This window comes from Nicotiana tabacum, chromosome 7, assembly GCF_000715075.1.
Source record: "Nicotiana tabacum cultivar K326 chromosome 7, ASM71507v2, whole genome shotgun sequence".
Lineage (NCBI taxonomy): Eukaryota > Viridiplantae > Streptophyta > Magnoliopsida > Solanales > Solanaceae > Nicotiana > Nicotiana tabacum.
The window spans coordinates 172,743,067-172,761,097 of record NC_134086.1 but is presented as its reverse complement, the minus strand read 5'-3'; the positions used below and the strand labels follow the sequence as shown (position 1 = coordinate 172,761,097).

At 34.5% G+C, this 18,031-nt stretch overlaps 3 protein-coding genes across 4 annotated transcripts; all 3 read left to right on the top strand.

Annotated features, from left to right (window-relative positions):
• The first annotated feature begins 21 nt into the window (after positions 1–21).
• Positions 22–4,574, top strand: LOC107760257 (cytochrome c biogenesis protein CCS1, chloroplastic-like). The gene is made up of 8 exons (XM_016578280.2): positions 22–529; positions 1,774–1,954; positions 2,041–2,152; positions 2,685–2,921; positions 3,025–3,113; positions 3,243–3,399; positions 3,801–3,884; positions 3,984–4,574. The coding sequence occupies exons 1-8, from the start codon at positions 145–147 to the stop codon at positions 4,182–4,184; spliced, it is 1,446 nt and encodes a 481-aa protein (XP_016433766.1). The 5' UTR covers positions 22–144; the 3' UTR covers positions 4,185–4,574.
• A 3,273-nt stretch (positions 4,575–7,847) lies between these two features.
• On the top strand, positions 7,848–11,271 carry LOC107760259 (protein DETOXIFICATION 33-like). Of its 2 annotated transcripts, none has more exons than XM_016578282.2 (7): positions 7,848–8,217; positions 8,389–8,930; positions 9,506–9,592; positions 9,724–9,780; positions 10,059–10,297; positions 10,393–10,598; positions 10,737–11,271. In XM_016578282.2, the coding sequence occupies exons 1-7, from the start codon at positions 7,954–7,956 to the stop codon at positions 10,842–10,844; spliced, it is 1,503 nt and encodes a 500-aa protein (XP_016433768.2). In that variant the 5' UTR covers positions 7,848–7,953; the 3' UTR covers positions 10,845–11,271. The 2 variants fall into 2 exon arrangements, with proteins under 2 accessions (XP_016433768.2, XP_075074250.1); XM_075218149.1 differs by having other exon boundaries at positions 8,080–8,217; positions 8,393–8,930.
• Positions 11,272–14,663: 3,392 nt separating this feature from the next.
• Positions 14,664–17,783, top strand: LOC107760254 (protein DETOXIFICATION 33-like). Its single transcript, XM_075218151.1, has 7 exons — positions 14,664–14,972; positions 15,055–15,596; positions 16,095–16,181; positions 16,269–16,310; positions 16,426–16,664; positions 17,234–17,439; positions 17,611–17,783. Exons 1-7 carry the CDS (start codon positions 14,673–14,675, stop codon positions 17,674–17,676), a joined length of 1,482 nt encoding a protein of 493 aa, XP_075074252.1. The 5' UTR covers positions 14,664–14,672; the 3' UTR covers positions 17,677–17,783.
• The last annotated feature ends 248 nt before the right edge of the window (positions 17,784–18,031 follow it).

The window sequence follows — 18,031 nt, the reverse complement described above, 5'->3', positions numbered from 1 at the left end:
CTCTCACACCCCTTATGTTTACATAAACTTACAAAACAATTGTTACAACTCCATATAGCTAATACCTGAACTAAACCAAATTAATTAACCCTCTCATCTCTCTGTTTATATTCTTAATTAGTCTTTTTTAGAGTTCCCACATCGATGGAGATGTTAAAATTTTCAACTAAACCTTTAAGAACACCTCATTTTCATAATCATTTCTGGGTTCCTCAAAATTCAAGAATTCTTGGTGTTTATAACAAAAAGGACCGCACTTTTTCATTTACTCGTACTTGTAAGCTCAAGACTTCAAAAGGGAAGAAAACGATCAAGAAAAAGATTGTTCCTGGCAATATTTCTTCGCCGGACTCCGGCGGAGCGCCGCCGCTTTTGGAGCGGAAGAAGGCGGCGGAAGGAACCACTAGGATTAATAATGCGGATGGTAAAGTGGTGTTTAAGAAAGTGCACAAAAGGGTATTGGGAGTTCTCTCTAATTTGCCTTTGGTAATTGGTGAGATGTTTGCTGCTGCTGGTTTAATGGCCTTAGGTAATATTTTCAGTGCATGTATTTATGATTTAATTACAAAGCTTCAAGTTGGTCTATTTTTACACACATTCTCAGGCGTGGAAATGTTTTTTAAACTTTTTTGGTGGCGATGAGATTTGAACTCAAAACATGCATTTGTGATATCGTGTTAAAATATGAACTATCTCATCTAAAAGTTTAATCTATTAGAGAGATCATACTCTTGATGAGTACTTAATTATATTATGTCTCAATAATATATACACAAAACAACAGTCCTGAGCTAACTATTGGTATTGGCTATGTGAATCCTTGCTGCCTATTCCGTGTTGGTTTTATGCATGTGTGCATATGTATGTTTATGATGAGAGATTCCATTCTTATGATTTTTAGTAGACCTCTTGTGTTTTCCTACGTAAGCCTTTACTATAATTTGGTTGGGCAGCCCGATGCACAAAGTATCCCGCGTTCACGCAAGATCCCGAGAAGGGCCATATCCAAGGGTGTGACGTAGACAACCTAATATAAATAACCTAATGCAAGCATTAGCGGCTGGTTCCACCGCTCGAACCTGTGACCTATAAATCACACAGAGATAACTTTAATGTTGCTCCCAGGCTTCCCTTCCTTTACTATAGCTGGTTGCGTTTACTAAATTTTGAATTTGCTATTGTCTTGGGGCCTTTCCTTTCCATAATTTATTTGGCAGCAGCCATTCTAATTGCAGTTCTAGGCTGCATAAGATGCATGACAGCACATTCAATTTTTGAGTTATTAGTTGGCCTTTGGTATCCTTATTTAGTCCTCCATTATTTGGCTATTTGAAGTTCTAATAACATTCCTAAGCAGCAGAACATGCGCAATAGGCATAGTTTCGTGGTAGTGTTGGCGTTATCATATTATTTCACCTTGGCTTAGAGCTTTTCATGATTGTAATCTTTTTTTTCCCCTGTGATATCAGTAAAGAGAACAGAAATAGAGCCTGCATTGTTTCAATGGTGGCAGGGTTATTAGATGTTGCCTATGTAGTGAACATTGTTGTTTGTTCAATGTTCTCACCAAAATTAACCTTGATTATTTGATTTCCTGTCTGCTTAAACTGACGAAATCATCTATTATTCTCTTTAAGTTAACACTCACGTATTCAGTGCTTCTCTCTTTCTTTCTTTTCTCAATTTTTCTTTTATTTGTGCCTATCTATTTGAAGATTCTCTGATAACTAGATTTCTTTCTTTTTTTTTTTTTTTCCATTTTTTCGCTTGCAGGAACTATCATTGACAAAGGCGAGGTTCCAGAATTTTACTTTCAGAATTTTTCTGAATTTACCCTTGGCCTTGATCACATGTTCTCGTCCCCTATTTTCCTGGGGTCGTTGGCGATACTAGGTGCATCATTGATGGTTTGCACAAACACAACACAAATTCCCCTTCTGAAGGTAGCAAGAAGGTCTGCTTTTAATTTCCATTTTCCTGAATTTTAATTCGGAGGTCTCTAAAGCAGATTGGAATTAACATGTATTGATCAATCTGCAGGCAGCCTTTCTTGAATTCAGCTGAGCCACTTCAAATGCAAGAAGATGCAGACACTCTGCCAAGAACATCGGTTAAAGACTCGGCTGTCAAACCGCTAGAAGTTGGATATGAGGTATAAAAATAATAATGTTTTCTACTGATTTAGTCTGTGGTTTATTTTAGTCCTTCATATAGTATTTGAAATATTGCCGAGGAGACCTGTCCTATAATGGAATGAGAGAATCAAGATGTTTTCAAAAATGCTAGAGTACATTAATGCAAAATTATCAACAAGGCTGCTCAAGCGTTTCCGTCTCTTTTTGGATTTTTTTTGGAAAAGTTATTTTTATGTAAAACAGTATGCCACGCTATATGGACTAAAGATGAAGAGTAATTTGGAATTGGATCATCTGGTTTTTCCTCCTGTTACTATTTGCAGGAATAACTTTCTTCTCTTGTTAGCCAGTAAACGAGAACATAGGTGGGCGAACATTATAGAGATTTGGTTTGTTGTAGTACAGAAAGTAGTGTTACTCTAACTTTACAATCGGATTGCTTCAACTGGATCCATGCATGACTAGTTGGACAATACATCTTTTAGTTTCTTAATTTCTTCAACAGCGACTTCATAAGTATTAACATTTCGGCAAACTCTGCATCTCTAGGTATTCTTAAAAGGGCCATCTCTTCAAGCATTTAAGGGGTTGGCAAGTCGACTTGCTTCAACTGTAGTACATTTCGCGCTGCTGCTTGCAGTGTCTGGAGGAGGAACTCTCAGTGCAGCAGACAGTTTTGGAGGGGATGTAATTGCACCGCAATGGGTTCTATCGACTCTTTCTGATGCTTTTAGTACTAAGGTTCATGTCAATCGATCCTACTTGGACTACGATGAAAGCGGAGAGGTATATATGCACATTCAATTTATGTGAGTTAACTATGCTTTCCCTTTCCACAAACTTCTGAATAACTCTTTTTCTTTTCTGTTGTCCTTAATATGTAATGTAGGTCTCAAAGTTTCATACTGATATTTCCCTATTTGACCTTAACGGAAAGGAAGTACTGAGGAAAACCATAAGTGTCAATGATCCCTTAAGGTACAGTAGCATCACCTTAAGTTTTTGCGAAAAATGGAATTCTTTAACTTAACGAGAAGCCTACGTTTTTAACGTTCTCTTATTATTTCTACTATTCTGATTTTCCTCCTTTTTGATTCTAAAATGCAGATCAATACAAGCTGGTGATCTGCAATCAACTATTCTTAACGATAAAGAAGGGGAATTTGCTGGAGTTAGACAACCGAACTCAAAGCTTCAAATTGAGATTGATGGAACAAAAATTGTCACTGTGGACGCAATTGGTAGTACCAGCCTGGACCTAAAGGTACCAAAAAAAAAATAAATCCTCATATGAAGTAGCAGCAGCATCCAAAGAAATTGTTTTATTTTACGGAAAAGGGTCTGATTTGTCCCTCTACTATTGTTTATTGTTCAATCTTGTTGCTCGTTATACTTTTCGTTCAGATATACCCTTGTCGTCCATCAAAGTTCTATATTTGCCCCTATTTTAACGACCAAGACACGTGGCGCCTTCTGAGAGATTGAACCATATGAATAAATAGGGGCAAATATAGAACTTTGATGGACGTCAAGGGTATATTTAAACGGAAAATATAACATGGGGCAAGATTGAATAATAAACAATAGTAGAGGGGCAAATCAAACCCTTTTCCGTTTATCTTATGTTTGCAATGGTTGTTGAGTGTGTACTATGTTTGGCCACAGACTGATCCAGGAGTACTAATAGTCTACGCTGGTTTTGGTTCTCTAATGCTTACAACTTGCATTAGTTATTTGTCACATGCACAGGTGAAATTCTGTCCCATAGTCCACAACTGTGACCTCGTAAATTCAAGAAACTATGATTATCTTAACATTTATTCTGACTGATATGAATCTTCTCAATAGCTCTCAGCCTTACAAGATGGAAAAACTGAGGTGGTTGGTGGTAAGAATAATCAAGCCAAGGGCGATTTTCCGGACACTGACGATCGCTGCTTCGTCGATCAAGTCCCTGAGTTAGTTGAATCATATTCTTCTACAGAAGAATCTGATAGTTTCATTGGCTTCAGAATTCAAGTTGGAATTTGGAACAAGAAAGATTTTTGATATGCAAGTAGCTGATGTTAGTACACCAGAATGAGAATGCAGAAGTCAAAAGAATTGATCACAAAATCTTGAGTTGATAAAGACACTGATTTTGGATTTAATTCATTTTCATGATAGGACAAGTTATAGATCAAATTCTTGACCAATGTAAAGTTAGTAGTACTAGTCATTCTCATTAGTTTTGGTGGTTGATATTGGTAGTTAGGGGTATTACAGGTGTATATATTAAATCAGTATGTATAGGATTAGGACCCTTTTACATTTCTAAAAGTGTTTTTTTGCCTTAAATAGAAAGAGTGTATATGTACACGTAAATGGTAGTAATATTTGTTTGTACAGAGCAGCACTAGTGTATTTTAATCTAGGCCACCTATCTCATTTTGCAAGTTACTAACCTGTAATTATCTTTTTAAGTGACTTGATACTGTCGGCCAACGTATATAAATTATATTCTTATAGAACTTGTAGTCCTAATTAATCATGTTGTAATATTTATGTGTTTTTGTAAAAGTATGTCTTAAGGGTAAATGAAAAAGTTTAACATATATCTCCAAATATTTTATGTTTTTTCTTTATTAAAAAAATAACTTACTAAGTACATAGTGCCACAAAAAATAAAACGAATAAGTATTTAATTGTCTATTGATTGTAATAAAATTAAAGTAATACTCTTCTTTTATGGTGTTCTTTATTGGTAGTGTTTCCAAGTAAAAATATAATAATGACGTTGTGTTGGTGGGGTTTGATTTATTATTCGTCAACAGAGTTTGGTGTGGCTTGTTTGTTCACAAGAAGTGAAGAAACTGAACACGAATTTGTTTGTTTCTACTTTCGTAGAGCTTTGACAACCAGATTTAATTTGCTAATTAAATACCAAACCTTCATCCTTTTGTCTTGGCTTAGCTTTGACCATTTTATAATAAGCATTTATTTTTCTTTCTTTTGTACATTTAACTAGGGGTGTACATGGACCGAGTTGGTTCGATTTTTATCAAAACCAAACCAAACCGACTATATCGGTTTAGATTGGTTCGGTTTTGTCGGGTTTTTGGTTTTTTTTGTTACATGAATATTATTTCAATCTTACTTTGTTAAAATTATAGATAAAGTTTTGATAAATGAATAAATGTTTAGTAAATATGGAAAAAAATTGACAAACATATGATCTATTAAAATATTTTAATGGGAGAATTTTTTTAGTAACACATGATAGGAAAAGAGGAAAGGGAAAAACACCGACAATATTTCGTCAAATAATACTTCCTCAAAGTCTGCAAAGTAGTGCAAACCACAAAAGTAGTTGTTACAATTGACTTGTTTTTTTATGGAAAAATCTACTAATTACTCACATAATTAGTTCAGTACTATGACTACACGTATGAAAGCAATAATGATAATTTTAATAAAGGATTGGTAAGACGAATATATGTGCAGTTTTGCTGTCAAATTACGAGATGAATATCATATGATAAAAGAGTCAAAGCATTTTAATTTTAGAGTTTGGTAAGAGTTGGGGACTTCTACAAAGTTTTACTTGAAGTACAACTTGCATGACGCCGGACTATTTGCACTTTTACATCATGCACGAGCTTTTTATTTCTTTGTTTTCACTGTTTAGCTGACTTAATTTGAATATAATTAGGAATTTTTTAGGTAAGAAAAGTTGGGAATAGAAATTAGAAATTCTTGGACAAATATGATAATTCTACTCTAAGTGTTAGGTAAGCTATTCTTGAAAAGGGGTATAACTTTGAATTTATAACTTAAATTTTGGAGTAAAAATAGCATGGCCTAGCCAGTTTTCGAACTGGTAATCGAAAAATATGCAGTATTTGCAAAGTCGTTAAAAATAGCTATTATTTTATGCGAAGATAAAATCTGGACAAAAACACCCTAGCTGAAATACGGAAAGCTTCAGCATAATATGCTGGATTATGAAGCTCTTGCATATAAATTTCCAGCATATTATGTTGGAACTCCAGCACATTAGGAATTCCAACATATATAAAATATGCGGACTCAGCATATTATGCTGACATTTTTTCGTATTTTTAAGGGTATTTTTGTTTAAATTTTATTTTTACATAAACAAGTAGATAAATTTTGATTACTTTTAAAATTGTGATTATTTTTCAATTATCAGTTGTAAATTATGCTATTTCTTATTTATTTTTTCCCAATTTTGGACCGTCACATTCTTTTATTCTTTAGTCGCTTTTTTCTTTAAAATTCATAATCTAATCCACAAGTTTTCCATCATATATATGGTTTCTTTTACTTTAACATTTTCTTTATAAATACAAGAGAGGGAAAGTCTCATATACAATATTCATTCATAGTTTCCCAAAAACTCTTATAATTGTCAAAATACCGATACATCACTACACCAACCAAACGAATATTACAATATAACAAGAATATTAGTTGTGCCTTTTAATAATTAGTATATCCAGTTGTATGATCCAAATTCTATCTCCGACTTAATTGAAGAGTATATCGTGCAATTCGCGTGCAATTGAGTACAATTATATCTATATAAATTTAACTGCTTTAATTATATTTTCTGCTTGATATATATGGAAATAGAACGATAGAGAAATGATAACAGAAATACGAACAAAGTGGTTGAGTTTGGATTGAAAGTCAACTATGGCTTTCACCAAATATTTACATAAATTTGTTGTCACGTCATGCATGATCTAAAAACAAATTCAATTCTTACTCATTTTTTGGTTCTTTTTTCAACCAATCAGTTGTCTAATTCATGAATAACTAACATCCCACCTTATCAATAATAACAATAATAATATAACAAATTTTAAAAATTGCATTAATATTCTTGTAACCGTGCTTCATTCACACGTATAGTTTGAAAAGGTTGCCACAACAAAAGAAAAAGCAAAAAAAAAAAAAAAAAAGCTTATAAAACACTGTACCGATTGAAAATTTGTCGACTACACCTACAATTTCGCCCGAGTTTCCTTCTCCATAACTCGATACTCGTGTCCCTAAATACTTAGGTTTAATTTTGTTAATGATGGTCAAATTATCAATTGTTTAAACATTAATCTCTTCTTTTCTATATAAAATTTATTAATTTATAATTTAAAGAACATTACTAGCCGAAATAACTGTTAGTTGAGTCCTTTCAAGAAACGTTCATACTACTACTTGTTATCATATTATGGGCATGTGGTGAATCGGTTTTCCACACCACAAAGTGAAAGAAAAGGTCAGTTTGTCATTCTTTGTATTCTTTTTTTTGGGTTTCCACTAGGTGTCCGTTACTCGCATTGGAGCCCGACTATATCCTAATTCGCGTAGGGTAGGGCCCCATTTGGACAGGGGCGGATCTAGGGCATAATATATGGGTTCCCGGGAACCCAGTAACTTTTGCGTAGACCCTGTATTTTTGTTAAAAAATTTATTAAATATCTATAAAAATCTATTTGTGAACCCATAAACTTAAAATCCTGGATCCGGCTCTGCATTCGGATGGAAGCGCTCCCTACCAATGATTTTTCCATAGCCAAGGCTCGAATCAAGACCTCTGATTAAGGAAAGAGCAGTCTCATCCGCTTCACCACATTCTTTGTATTCTACTAGTATTATTACTGACTTTCAATTTGCATGCACGTAGCTGTCAAGCTATAAATATATAGTAGTTGAATTTAACTAACAAATAAGCAAGTAAATGTAACAACAGCCAACATAAGAAAATCAAGAAAGCAGAGGAAAAAACAGAGGATTTTGGACTCAACATATTACAATGGCAGTAGAACCAGTGGGAGCTCTTGAAATGGAAAGGAAATTTCAAGCTGATGATTGTGATGATGCAAAGAAAATGAGCAAAAAGAGTTTTAATGAATCTAAGAAGTTATGGGAAATAGCTGCTCCTGCCATTATCACAGCAGTTTCTCAGTTTTCCATTGGCTTTGTCAGCGTTGCATTCGTCGGACATCTTGGTTCTCTAGAGTTAGCTGCTATCTCTGTTGTTCAGAATGTTATTGAAGGCTTTGTCTATGGAGTTATGGTACGTAAAATTTTATGATTGTCGACCAAAACTATGACTTCAGGACTGTGTCGTTTAAGCTGTTAGAGAGAACATACGCTTAGTTACTTATTATTTATGTCTTTGACATGTGCTTGAATATGGACTAAATCTTCCTTTTTCTTTTGTGTTTCTAAAAATTTGTTATATTAGCTAGGGATGGGAAGTGCACTTGAGACACTTTGTGGACAAGCAGTTGGAGCAGAACGATTCGATATGCTTGGAATTTATTTACAAAGATCATGTGTTATTACTCTAGTGACATCTTTATTTTTGACACCATTTTATGTATTCACATCACCAATATTGAAGCTCCTACACCAGGATAAGCGTATCGCAGAAATTGCAGGAAAATATGCAATTTGGGTGATTCCTCAACTCTATGCTTATGCATTGAACTTTCCTGTTCAAAAATTCCTTCAAGCACAAAGCAAAATATGGGTTATGACAATAATCAACGTTGTCGTATTGGTATTTCATATTGTATTGAATTGGGTGCTGGTGACAAAGCTCGGGCATGGACTTCTTGGTGCTGCCATGGCAGGGAATATATCGTGGTGGCTCGTGGTTTTAGCTCAGAATATCTATGTTATTTCTGGCTTTTTCCCTGAATCATGGACTGGATTTTCCATACTAGCTTTTAAATCTCTTTGGAATTTTGTCAAATTGTCACTTGCATCAGCTGTCATGTTATGGTATGTTCTATTGATTTCTCGTGATACATTACTGAGGAGGATCTAAGATTTAAACTTTATGGGTTCAAATGTTTTTAGCATTGAACCCATTATATTTTTAAAGTTTTTTTTGGTAAGAGGGAAACCCGTAGCCGCTACAACCTCTGTCACAGCCTCTGCCCTTCGAGTGAGCAGCACTGGGTAAACCTCCCCTGTGTAATAGCCTGCAAACCACACATGGAATATAAACCGCACTAGGCAATCCCTGTGCGATAGGCTCAACCTGGAAGGCATTGAGGGGGGAATCAATCTCAGTCATCCATATGGATAACTGCCCTCTAAACCAACTGGGCAAATCCTCCATATGGATAACCGCCCTCCAAACCAACTGGGCAACCCCGAAGGGTTATATATTATACTTTTAAAGTTATGGGTTCATATCTATTATTTTTGTAATTTTAACGAATTTTTTACATATAAATTCTTATTCCACGTTGAAAGTTATGGATTCAATTGAACTTGTTACTACAACACTACATCCGCCCCATCATATACAATTTTTGTGATGATATATTTGATTTGTCTAAATTTGGCAGCCTGGAGCTTTGGTATTTTACTGTGGTGATTCTTATGGTTGGCTGGTTAAAAAATCCAGAAATTAAAGTAGATGCTGTATCAACCAGGTTGGTATCTTAATCAAACCCTCTACAAAACTTTCAATTATTTTTAGAAAAATAGAATTTGGTTTTGTTTTTGCTACATTCTCACCGTTTATAATTCTTACTCTTTTCTATATATTTCCTCTGTGTCACAGCTTGGACTTGCAACTTTGGGTACTGATGATCACTCTAGGTTTCAATGCTGCAATCAGGTTTGTAATAAATCCATTATTTCTGTGCTATCTTTTTGGGAAGAAGGGATTGCCGCAATTGAATAGATTTAATTCGAGTATATAGTCAGACCTCTCTGTAACAACATCTATATATAATGGTCATTCACTATAAAAGTCAAGTTTTTCTCGGAATCGATTTTTATGTTATGTTATAATATATGCCCTCTATAACCACTTCACTATAGCGGCCAAAAAATAATGAAACTGTTATAGAGAGATTTGACTGTACATCTAATACTTCAAATTACATGATGCAGTGTACGTGTTTCGAATGAACTGGGAGCTGGTCGTCCAAAAGCTGCAAAATTCTCAGTAGTGATTGCTGTAATTACATCAACTATTGTCGGAGTTGTATTTACAGTTGCAGTAATTGCTACTAAAAATTATTACCCGAGAATGTTTTCTGATAAACCAGAAGTCCTACATGAGACATCCAAATTGTCATATTTCTTGGCTGCTACTATTTTCCTAATGAGCATTCAACCAATACTTCATGGTAATCAAAGTCTTCCTAAAAAATTGTAACTCTAAAATTGTCATAATGCTAAGTCATTTGAACGAACGTTGAGTATTTTTGTTGTGCAAGTGCAGGTGTAGCAGTTGGAGCTGGATGGCAATATTCAGTTGCGATTATAAATGTCGTTTGTTACTATATAATTGGCCTTCCTTTGGGTGCTTGCCTTGGTTACATTGCAAATATTGGTGTTAATGGAATATGGACAGGAATGCTCGTTGGTACCTTGCTTCAAACAATAGTTTTGATGTATAAAATGTGGAAAGCTAATTGGCGAAAAGAGGTTAGTGTGATTTCTTGAAAAGTTAGATATTGTAAGTTTACAATTGTGAACATGTAAAGTAACTTGTTTAGAGTTTAACTTGTATATACTGACAGTCTGACACAGTTCACCTAAAAATGTAAATGTTACGTGGTACAGGCAATATATGCTGAAGAGCGCATCAGAACATATGGTGACCAGCCTTCTCAAGATGGTATTGAACAAACTGGATCGCGTGGTACCTCACCTCTGCCAGTAGTAACATGAGAGAAGAGGAAATGAGATAAAACACAGACCATCAAAATAGAGTATACAAGAATTGTATAGGTATAGTATAGTAAAACTGGTTCACCTCGCGGAAAAATTGTGTTAGATTTGGTCAGGAGTCAATAAAAGGTCAAAATGGACCTGATTGCAAGCCTTATATGTTCATACCTATTACTGGTGTTCAGTGATGAAGTCAGAAAATTCAATAAGGGTGTTCAAATTTTAAATATCTTTTGTAAGGGCGTTCAAGGTCTATTTTATTATAATTAATAACAAGTACTATTCTATATACAGTGAATAGTGTTCAGTTGACCACTCTTGGCCATACGTAGCTTCACCCCTGCTGGTGTTTACCAACGCGGGTGCTGCATTGTCTGGAGATTCTAACCATGAAAATATGAAAAGAACTGTTTTGTTGCTGTTGCCACTCGAGGGAAAATGTTCATTAAATAGATTTAGACAGTTAAATTGTATTACTCTTTCTAAATAAACTGTGCTACTGCTGCCAGTCTTACACATTTTGTTTGTACTAAGAAACATTTAGTTAAGTTCTTTAGAAATATGGTTACCAAATGGTGATCTGATGCATTTTGTTTTCATCTGAATCCTAGTATAGGTCTCCTCTCTTCCTTGACCTAAGTTTTTAGTCTCTTCAACATAATTTAAGCACTAAGTGCTCGTTTGGTACGAGCGATAAGGGATAATTAATTCCGTGATTAAATTTGAGATGAGTTTATCCCACGTTTGATTGAGATAAAATCGTGGTATAACTAATCCCGCCCGGAATTGTAGTATTTTCTTATCCCCATGGGATAGTGGAATAATTAATCCCTGGATAATTAATCATGGGACAACTTATTCCCAACCAAACGACCCTGAATTTTTCTAGTTCCTTTGGAGGCAATCATATGATAGTCGAAGGAGGATGTAGCATGTTTGCTTCGGGATCAACTGAACCCAGCATTTTGGCCACAAAGTATCTATATCGATATAAAAGTTACTAAAATTTCAACATAAGTTCAAAGCAATGGCAAAGTTAGGAATTTCGTGAAGAGTGTTCAAAATTTAATAAAGTCATATAAAAAATAATTTCTATACACAATCTAAATTTTTATATACACAATATAACTTTTCGATGAAGGGTGTTCGATTGGCCACCCTTCAATGTATGCGGCTACGCCACTGGCTCAAAGGTAAGATTTTAAAGGTAGAACTGTTGAGTTTAAATCCTTGATCCACCTGTGGTAATTTGCGACAAAGAAACTCGAACTGAAAGCTGATTAATTTTTTTCCTCTCATTTCATCCCTCAAACTAAAGTTTTGCAATGGATTAGTTTGAGAAAAAACTGCATTAAATATAGTCAGCACGCTGGTCTTAAGAAAAGAATCTTAAATTATTAAAAGTGATTTTGTAATTATTTTGTATATATCAAAATATCAAATGCCATGCTCTTTTGTAACGGGAATTAATACAGATCAGAATGTAATCCAGCTAAGATCATATCAATGTTTATCTATTAATTCATTACCGTTTATGTTTGTATGTTGGAATTCTATATAACAACACATAAGAAATAAAATGCCAGTAATGCAAATTTTTTATCATGTACAAAGTTAATGGTCGTCTCAACAGATTATAAGGTAAGAAACCTGTTATTTAAAAGCTTTTTTTTTGGTTCTTTGTTGATAATTTAATGTTTTAAAATGTCTTTTGTTTGTTCAAATATCTTTTTCATAGTTTAATGTTTTTTCCTGACATGAGATCTAACAATGTTACAAAGTTTTCCCCAGTAACATGGCTGAATTTTTCTCTCTGTAGCCCTTTTTTTAAAATTATTTTCTGAAAAAATTTAATAGGATTCTTTTTTAACCCTCGATTTTTTTTACCAGAAGGGTATAAGTCTAATTTCTGAATATTTACATCTAATCTTGAGAAATTTTTCTGTTTAATGCACAGAAAAATATATGCCAACTTAGGGTGTGTTTGGTATGACAGAAAATGTTTTCCGTGGAAAATGTTTTCCAAGAAAATGTTTTCTTGGAAAATAAGTAGTAATCTTATTCATTTTTCGGTGTTTGGTACGCAAATCAAGGAAAATATTTTCTCAAGAGTATTCATAAATAATTTGATACAATAAACATGAAGCCATAAACTTTCGAACCAACAACTTTCCGAACCCAGAAATTTCATAAACTTCTGAACCGCAAAACTTTCGAAACCGCGAAATTTCGAATCCGTAAACTTTATAATTCTAAACCCGTAAACTTCGAAACACATAAACCTCCGAACTCATAACTTTAGAACTTGTAAAATTTTGAACCTGTAAACCGAAAAATGAAAAAAGTAAAACTGAAAATATATTAAAATAATATTTTTTTTTTCGGGGAGAGGGGGGTGGGGTGCAGAAAAAAAGGGGTGGCGGCAGAGGGGGGTTGGGGATGGGGGTGCAGAAAAAAAATAGAAATTTGAAAATTACAAAAAAAGTAAAAAAAAAAAATTCTTGTGCGGGATTGGGGCAGGGGGTGGGGGTAGGGAGGGGTGCAGAAAAAAAAACAGAAATTTTAAAATAAAAAAAAAAGTAAAAAATATTTTTTTTTTCTTGGGGTGGGGGGTGGGTGGGGGTGGATTGGTGAGGATAAGGAATAAGAATGGAGAAGGTTGAGAAGGAGTTTTGGAAAATGTTTTCCCTCCTCTTGATAGGGAAAACATTTTCCTCCAATTGGAGGAAAATGAATTGACGAGGAAAATGTTTTCTAAAACATTTAAGCCAATCAAACATGGGAAAATTGGAAAACATTTTCCGAAAAATATTTTCCTTCCTACCAAACACACCCTTAGTTTCTCACTGGAAAATAGTCATTGCCTAGATAGAACTAAATCTGCATCTTTTGGGTAAGCCATTAAACAAAATCTGATAAATGCTGTCTTTTTAGCAAAGCCATGAAAATAGCCTCTTGCAAAATTGCACGGTAAGACTGCGTACGATAGACCCTTGAGGTCCGGCCCTTTCCCGGACCCTGCGCAAAGTAGTGGACCGGACTGTCTTTTTAGGAAAACCATTCAAGAAAAACTGCATCATGACATTGAAGAGTTATTTATGTTAATATCTGTGAGGGTCTTTTTGGAAAAAAAGTTAATAAGAGAATAAGATGAAGTCAACATAGGCGTCCACTAGAACAAATTCTAACCTTAGTTAATATTTCATTGAAAAAAAAAGACAAGTAAAGCTGCTGTAGAAAAAAGATAGATCTGCTTAGATAGAACAATGGAAATTTCAAATATTTGACAGCTCAATTTGAAGTACGAATCATGTAGTTAATTTGGTTGTTGTGCAGCCAGATTTCAATACAGATGTGACAAAATACTTATATTTCACTGCAATAGACTAATAGTCAAAAACTAACAAACTCTGCATTTAAAAATTCATGTCAAAGAACCAGAGAAAATATTATCCCACTCTTCTGATCTATTATTTTAAATTGATATATGGAGAGATCCAGGATTTAAGCCTTTTGGGTTCAACCTTCAAGATTCTTGTCATTCAACATTTGAACCTATCATATTTTTAAAGATATGGGTTCATATATATTATTTATTACAATTTTAGTGATTTTTACTCATAAATTTATGCTCTGCGTTGGAAACACTAGGTTCAGTTGCACCTAACTTTAAGCTCCATCCGCCCCTGGAGGGATTAATCAAGAACATAGGTGAGACCAGAATCTAGAGTAATCAGATTCAGAATGAATGTGATCTTATCATATATATACACATTTTAAATTATTTTGCATATGTACATAGTTCTGAGCAGAAAGACATCTGACACAATGTGTCGCTACAACAGAAGTGACATTGAACTGTCAAGGGAGTCTCTAAAAATGGAAGAAAAACATCCAGAAATATGGAAGAATGCATTTTTTCTTCAAAATAGGAAAAATTTAGCAAAGAAATGGTGGGCTGAATTCAAGAAAGTGTGGCACATAGCAGGACCAGCTATTATAACTTCAGTGTCTGTATTTTCTATGGACTTAGTCACTGCTGCATTTGTTGGACAACTTGGAAATATTGAACTTGCTGCAGTCTCTGAAGTTCAAAATGTTCTAATTGGTTTTGTACACGGAATTATGGTACGTTATCAGAACTATTCCCTTAATAACATTCTCGTGACACTTATATATAATCGATTAAAATTGTTTCTATCGATATTAGTTAGGATTAGGAAGTGCACTCGAAACGCTATGTGGTCAAGCAGTTGGGGCTGGAGAATTCAACATGCTTGGAATTTACTTACAAAGATCATGGATTATAAGTATAGTTACAGCATTGCTCTTGACACCGGCCTACATTTTCTCGTCTCAAATACTGAAACTCTTGCATCAAGATCCAAATATATCTGATCTAGCTGGTAAATATGCAGTTTGGATAATTCCTGAAATATTTGCAAGCGCATTGAATTATCCTACAGAGAAGTTTCTTCAAGCTCAGAGCAAAGTTTGGTTCATGGCTTTTAGTTCAATGTTGACATTGGCTTTTCATGTTCTGTTGAATTGGATTTTTGTGACAAAGTTGGGTATGGGACTTGTTGGTGCTGCTTTAGCTGGGAATATATCTTACTGGATTTTGGTTGTGGCTAAGATTATTTACATTGTTTGTGGTTGGTTTCCTGAGGCATGGACTGGTTTTTCATTTTTGTCTTTCAAATCATTAACCAAATTCTTGAAGCTCTCAATTGCCTCAGCAGTAATGTTATGGTAAGTGGTGAATGACTGCTAATTCAGCTCTAGTACCTCTGAGGGTGTGTTTGGTAATGACGGAAGTCATTTTTCACGAAAATGTTTTTCAATCACTACGTCATTTTTTGGTGTTTTGTCTATCGGAAACAACCTCTCTACCCTCACAAGGTAGGGGTAAAATGTGCGTACACTTTACCCTCCCCAGACCCCACTTGTGGGATTATACTGAGTTTGTTGTTGTTGGTTACCAGAAAATGTTTTTCAAGTCACAAGTTATTTTTCTTACATTTATCTTGACGTTTTAACTTCATATTATTTGCTCCAACTAACACTTAATACGCACAAATTTCATCACAACCACTTTTCGATTCTAATATTTTTTTTTCTCTCGAAAGTATTTTCCACTCACTAGTAAAAGACCGAAAAATATTTTCATGGGAAATGACTTCCGTCGTACCAAACATACTCTGAATCGTATTATTTTTTTTTTCTGACGAATGGATGTAATGATGGCAGTTTAGAGGTATGGTACTATTCAGCAGTGATTTTAATTGTAGGAGGCTTGAAAAATGCTGCAATTGCTGTTGACTCAATATCAATATGGTAAATATATTCCCTAAATCCACTCAATATCAACCTCGTTGTTTTTTAGCATATTCTGAATCCTTAGTACTTTTCTGGAAATGGCAGCATGAATTTGCAAGTATGGACACTAATGGTTGCCCTCGGTTTGTGTTTCAGCCAGGTTAGCAGTTTCAAACATCTCTTTTTGGCTATATTTTTAATTGATACTATAGTGGGATTAGTTTGGCTTAATTTTGCAAAATATTATGTTCCAAAATTTCAGTGTAAGAGTATCAAATGAACTAGGGGCTGGAAATCCAAAAGCTGCAAAATTCACAGTAGCAGTCAATGTCTTGACATCAGCAATACTTGGAGTTGTTTTTTTAGTTACCATATTGGCCACAAAAAATCAGTTCCCAAAAATGTTCTCAAAACAGCAAAATGTTATTAGTGAGACATCAAAGTTGGGTGTTATTCTTGCATTAACCATCTTCATTAGCAGCATCCAACCTGTTCTTCATGGTATGTATTTTTGCACCTCTCTTTTAATTAGTAGAAAATTTGACCCCCCCTGTCAAATTTGGCCCAAGCCCAAATGACCCGTCCAACCCACCCAATATTGGGTTGGTTATTGACCCACCCATTTATTATACTCAACTATCTTGACCCAACTCATCTCAACCCATTTAAAATTGGGCTGATTTTTAGTCTAAATTGATCCAGAGGTAATTTTGCCAAAATATCTTAGAATTTTTTTATTTTTATTATGTTATATATGACCATAACAAAAGAAAAACAAAGTCTGATTTAGTAATGATACAATTCATAAAAAAATAATACATATTAAGTAAAGCTTGATAAGATTTGAGCGGGTTGAATTATGACCCAAATTTTGGACCTTCTTGACCCAGCTCATCTTAGTCCAAGTAACTTTTGGGCGATCAATTATTGACTCAATCCATTTTGACCTGCCCAAAATCGGCGTAACTCGTCCATTTGACACCTTTACTTGACCCGTTTGCCTATAGTTAGAATCCATAAATCTAAAATCTTGAATCCATCTCTACGTTGACGAATGAAAATATTTGCAGGGATTGCAATTGGAGCAGGATGGCAGTTTCTAGTGGCTATAGTAAACTTTGTAAGTTATTATGGTTTGGGATTGCCAATAGGAGCAATTCTTGGCTACAAATTCAACCTTGGTGTTCAGGGAGTCTGGTCTGCAATGCTTGGAGGCAGCTTGCTTCAAACCATCATCCTCTTTGTTATTATTGGTCGCACGAATTGGCACAAAGAGGTAAAATTAAGATTTTTTAAGATAATCAATAGGTAAAAAGACAGGTGACCTTTTCTGGGATTTAACTTCACATTAATAGTATAAACATGGAGTCCAGTTAATTATTCTCATTAATTCCACTTTTTTGGACAGTTATATGTATTTGGATCTGATAGTGTAAGAAATTTACAGGCACTTCAAGCTGAGGAGAGGGTGAGGACATTTGGTGGCCAAATGGAGATTCAGCAAGGCTCGTGAGTAGCGGATATTTAATCATATACTCAATTTTGAGAGAAGTCTGCAGACTTTTTAAGTAAACAAATTAATCATATACTAGCTTCAATTCTTTCCCCAAAACAGTGGAGGAAGTGTCAGTTTTAACTCTCGTTTTCTCTATTGTTTGGGTAAACATAAACATATAATTTGGATTAGACTTGGTTTTATTTTTTAATTACTCTTTTTTTACTTCAATTTCAAATACTATCTTTTCTCGAATTTAACCAAATATTGTGGCAACGCCTACTAAATTTTTGTGTCAACCTAGACCTTTTATTTTATTTTTGCTATATAAAAAGAGAAAACGGAAAACCGGGCAACCTAGTCAGGATATAAA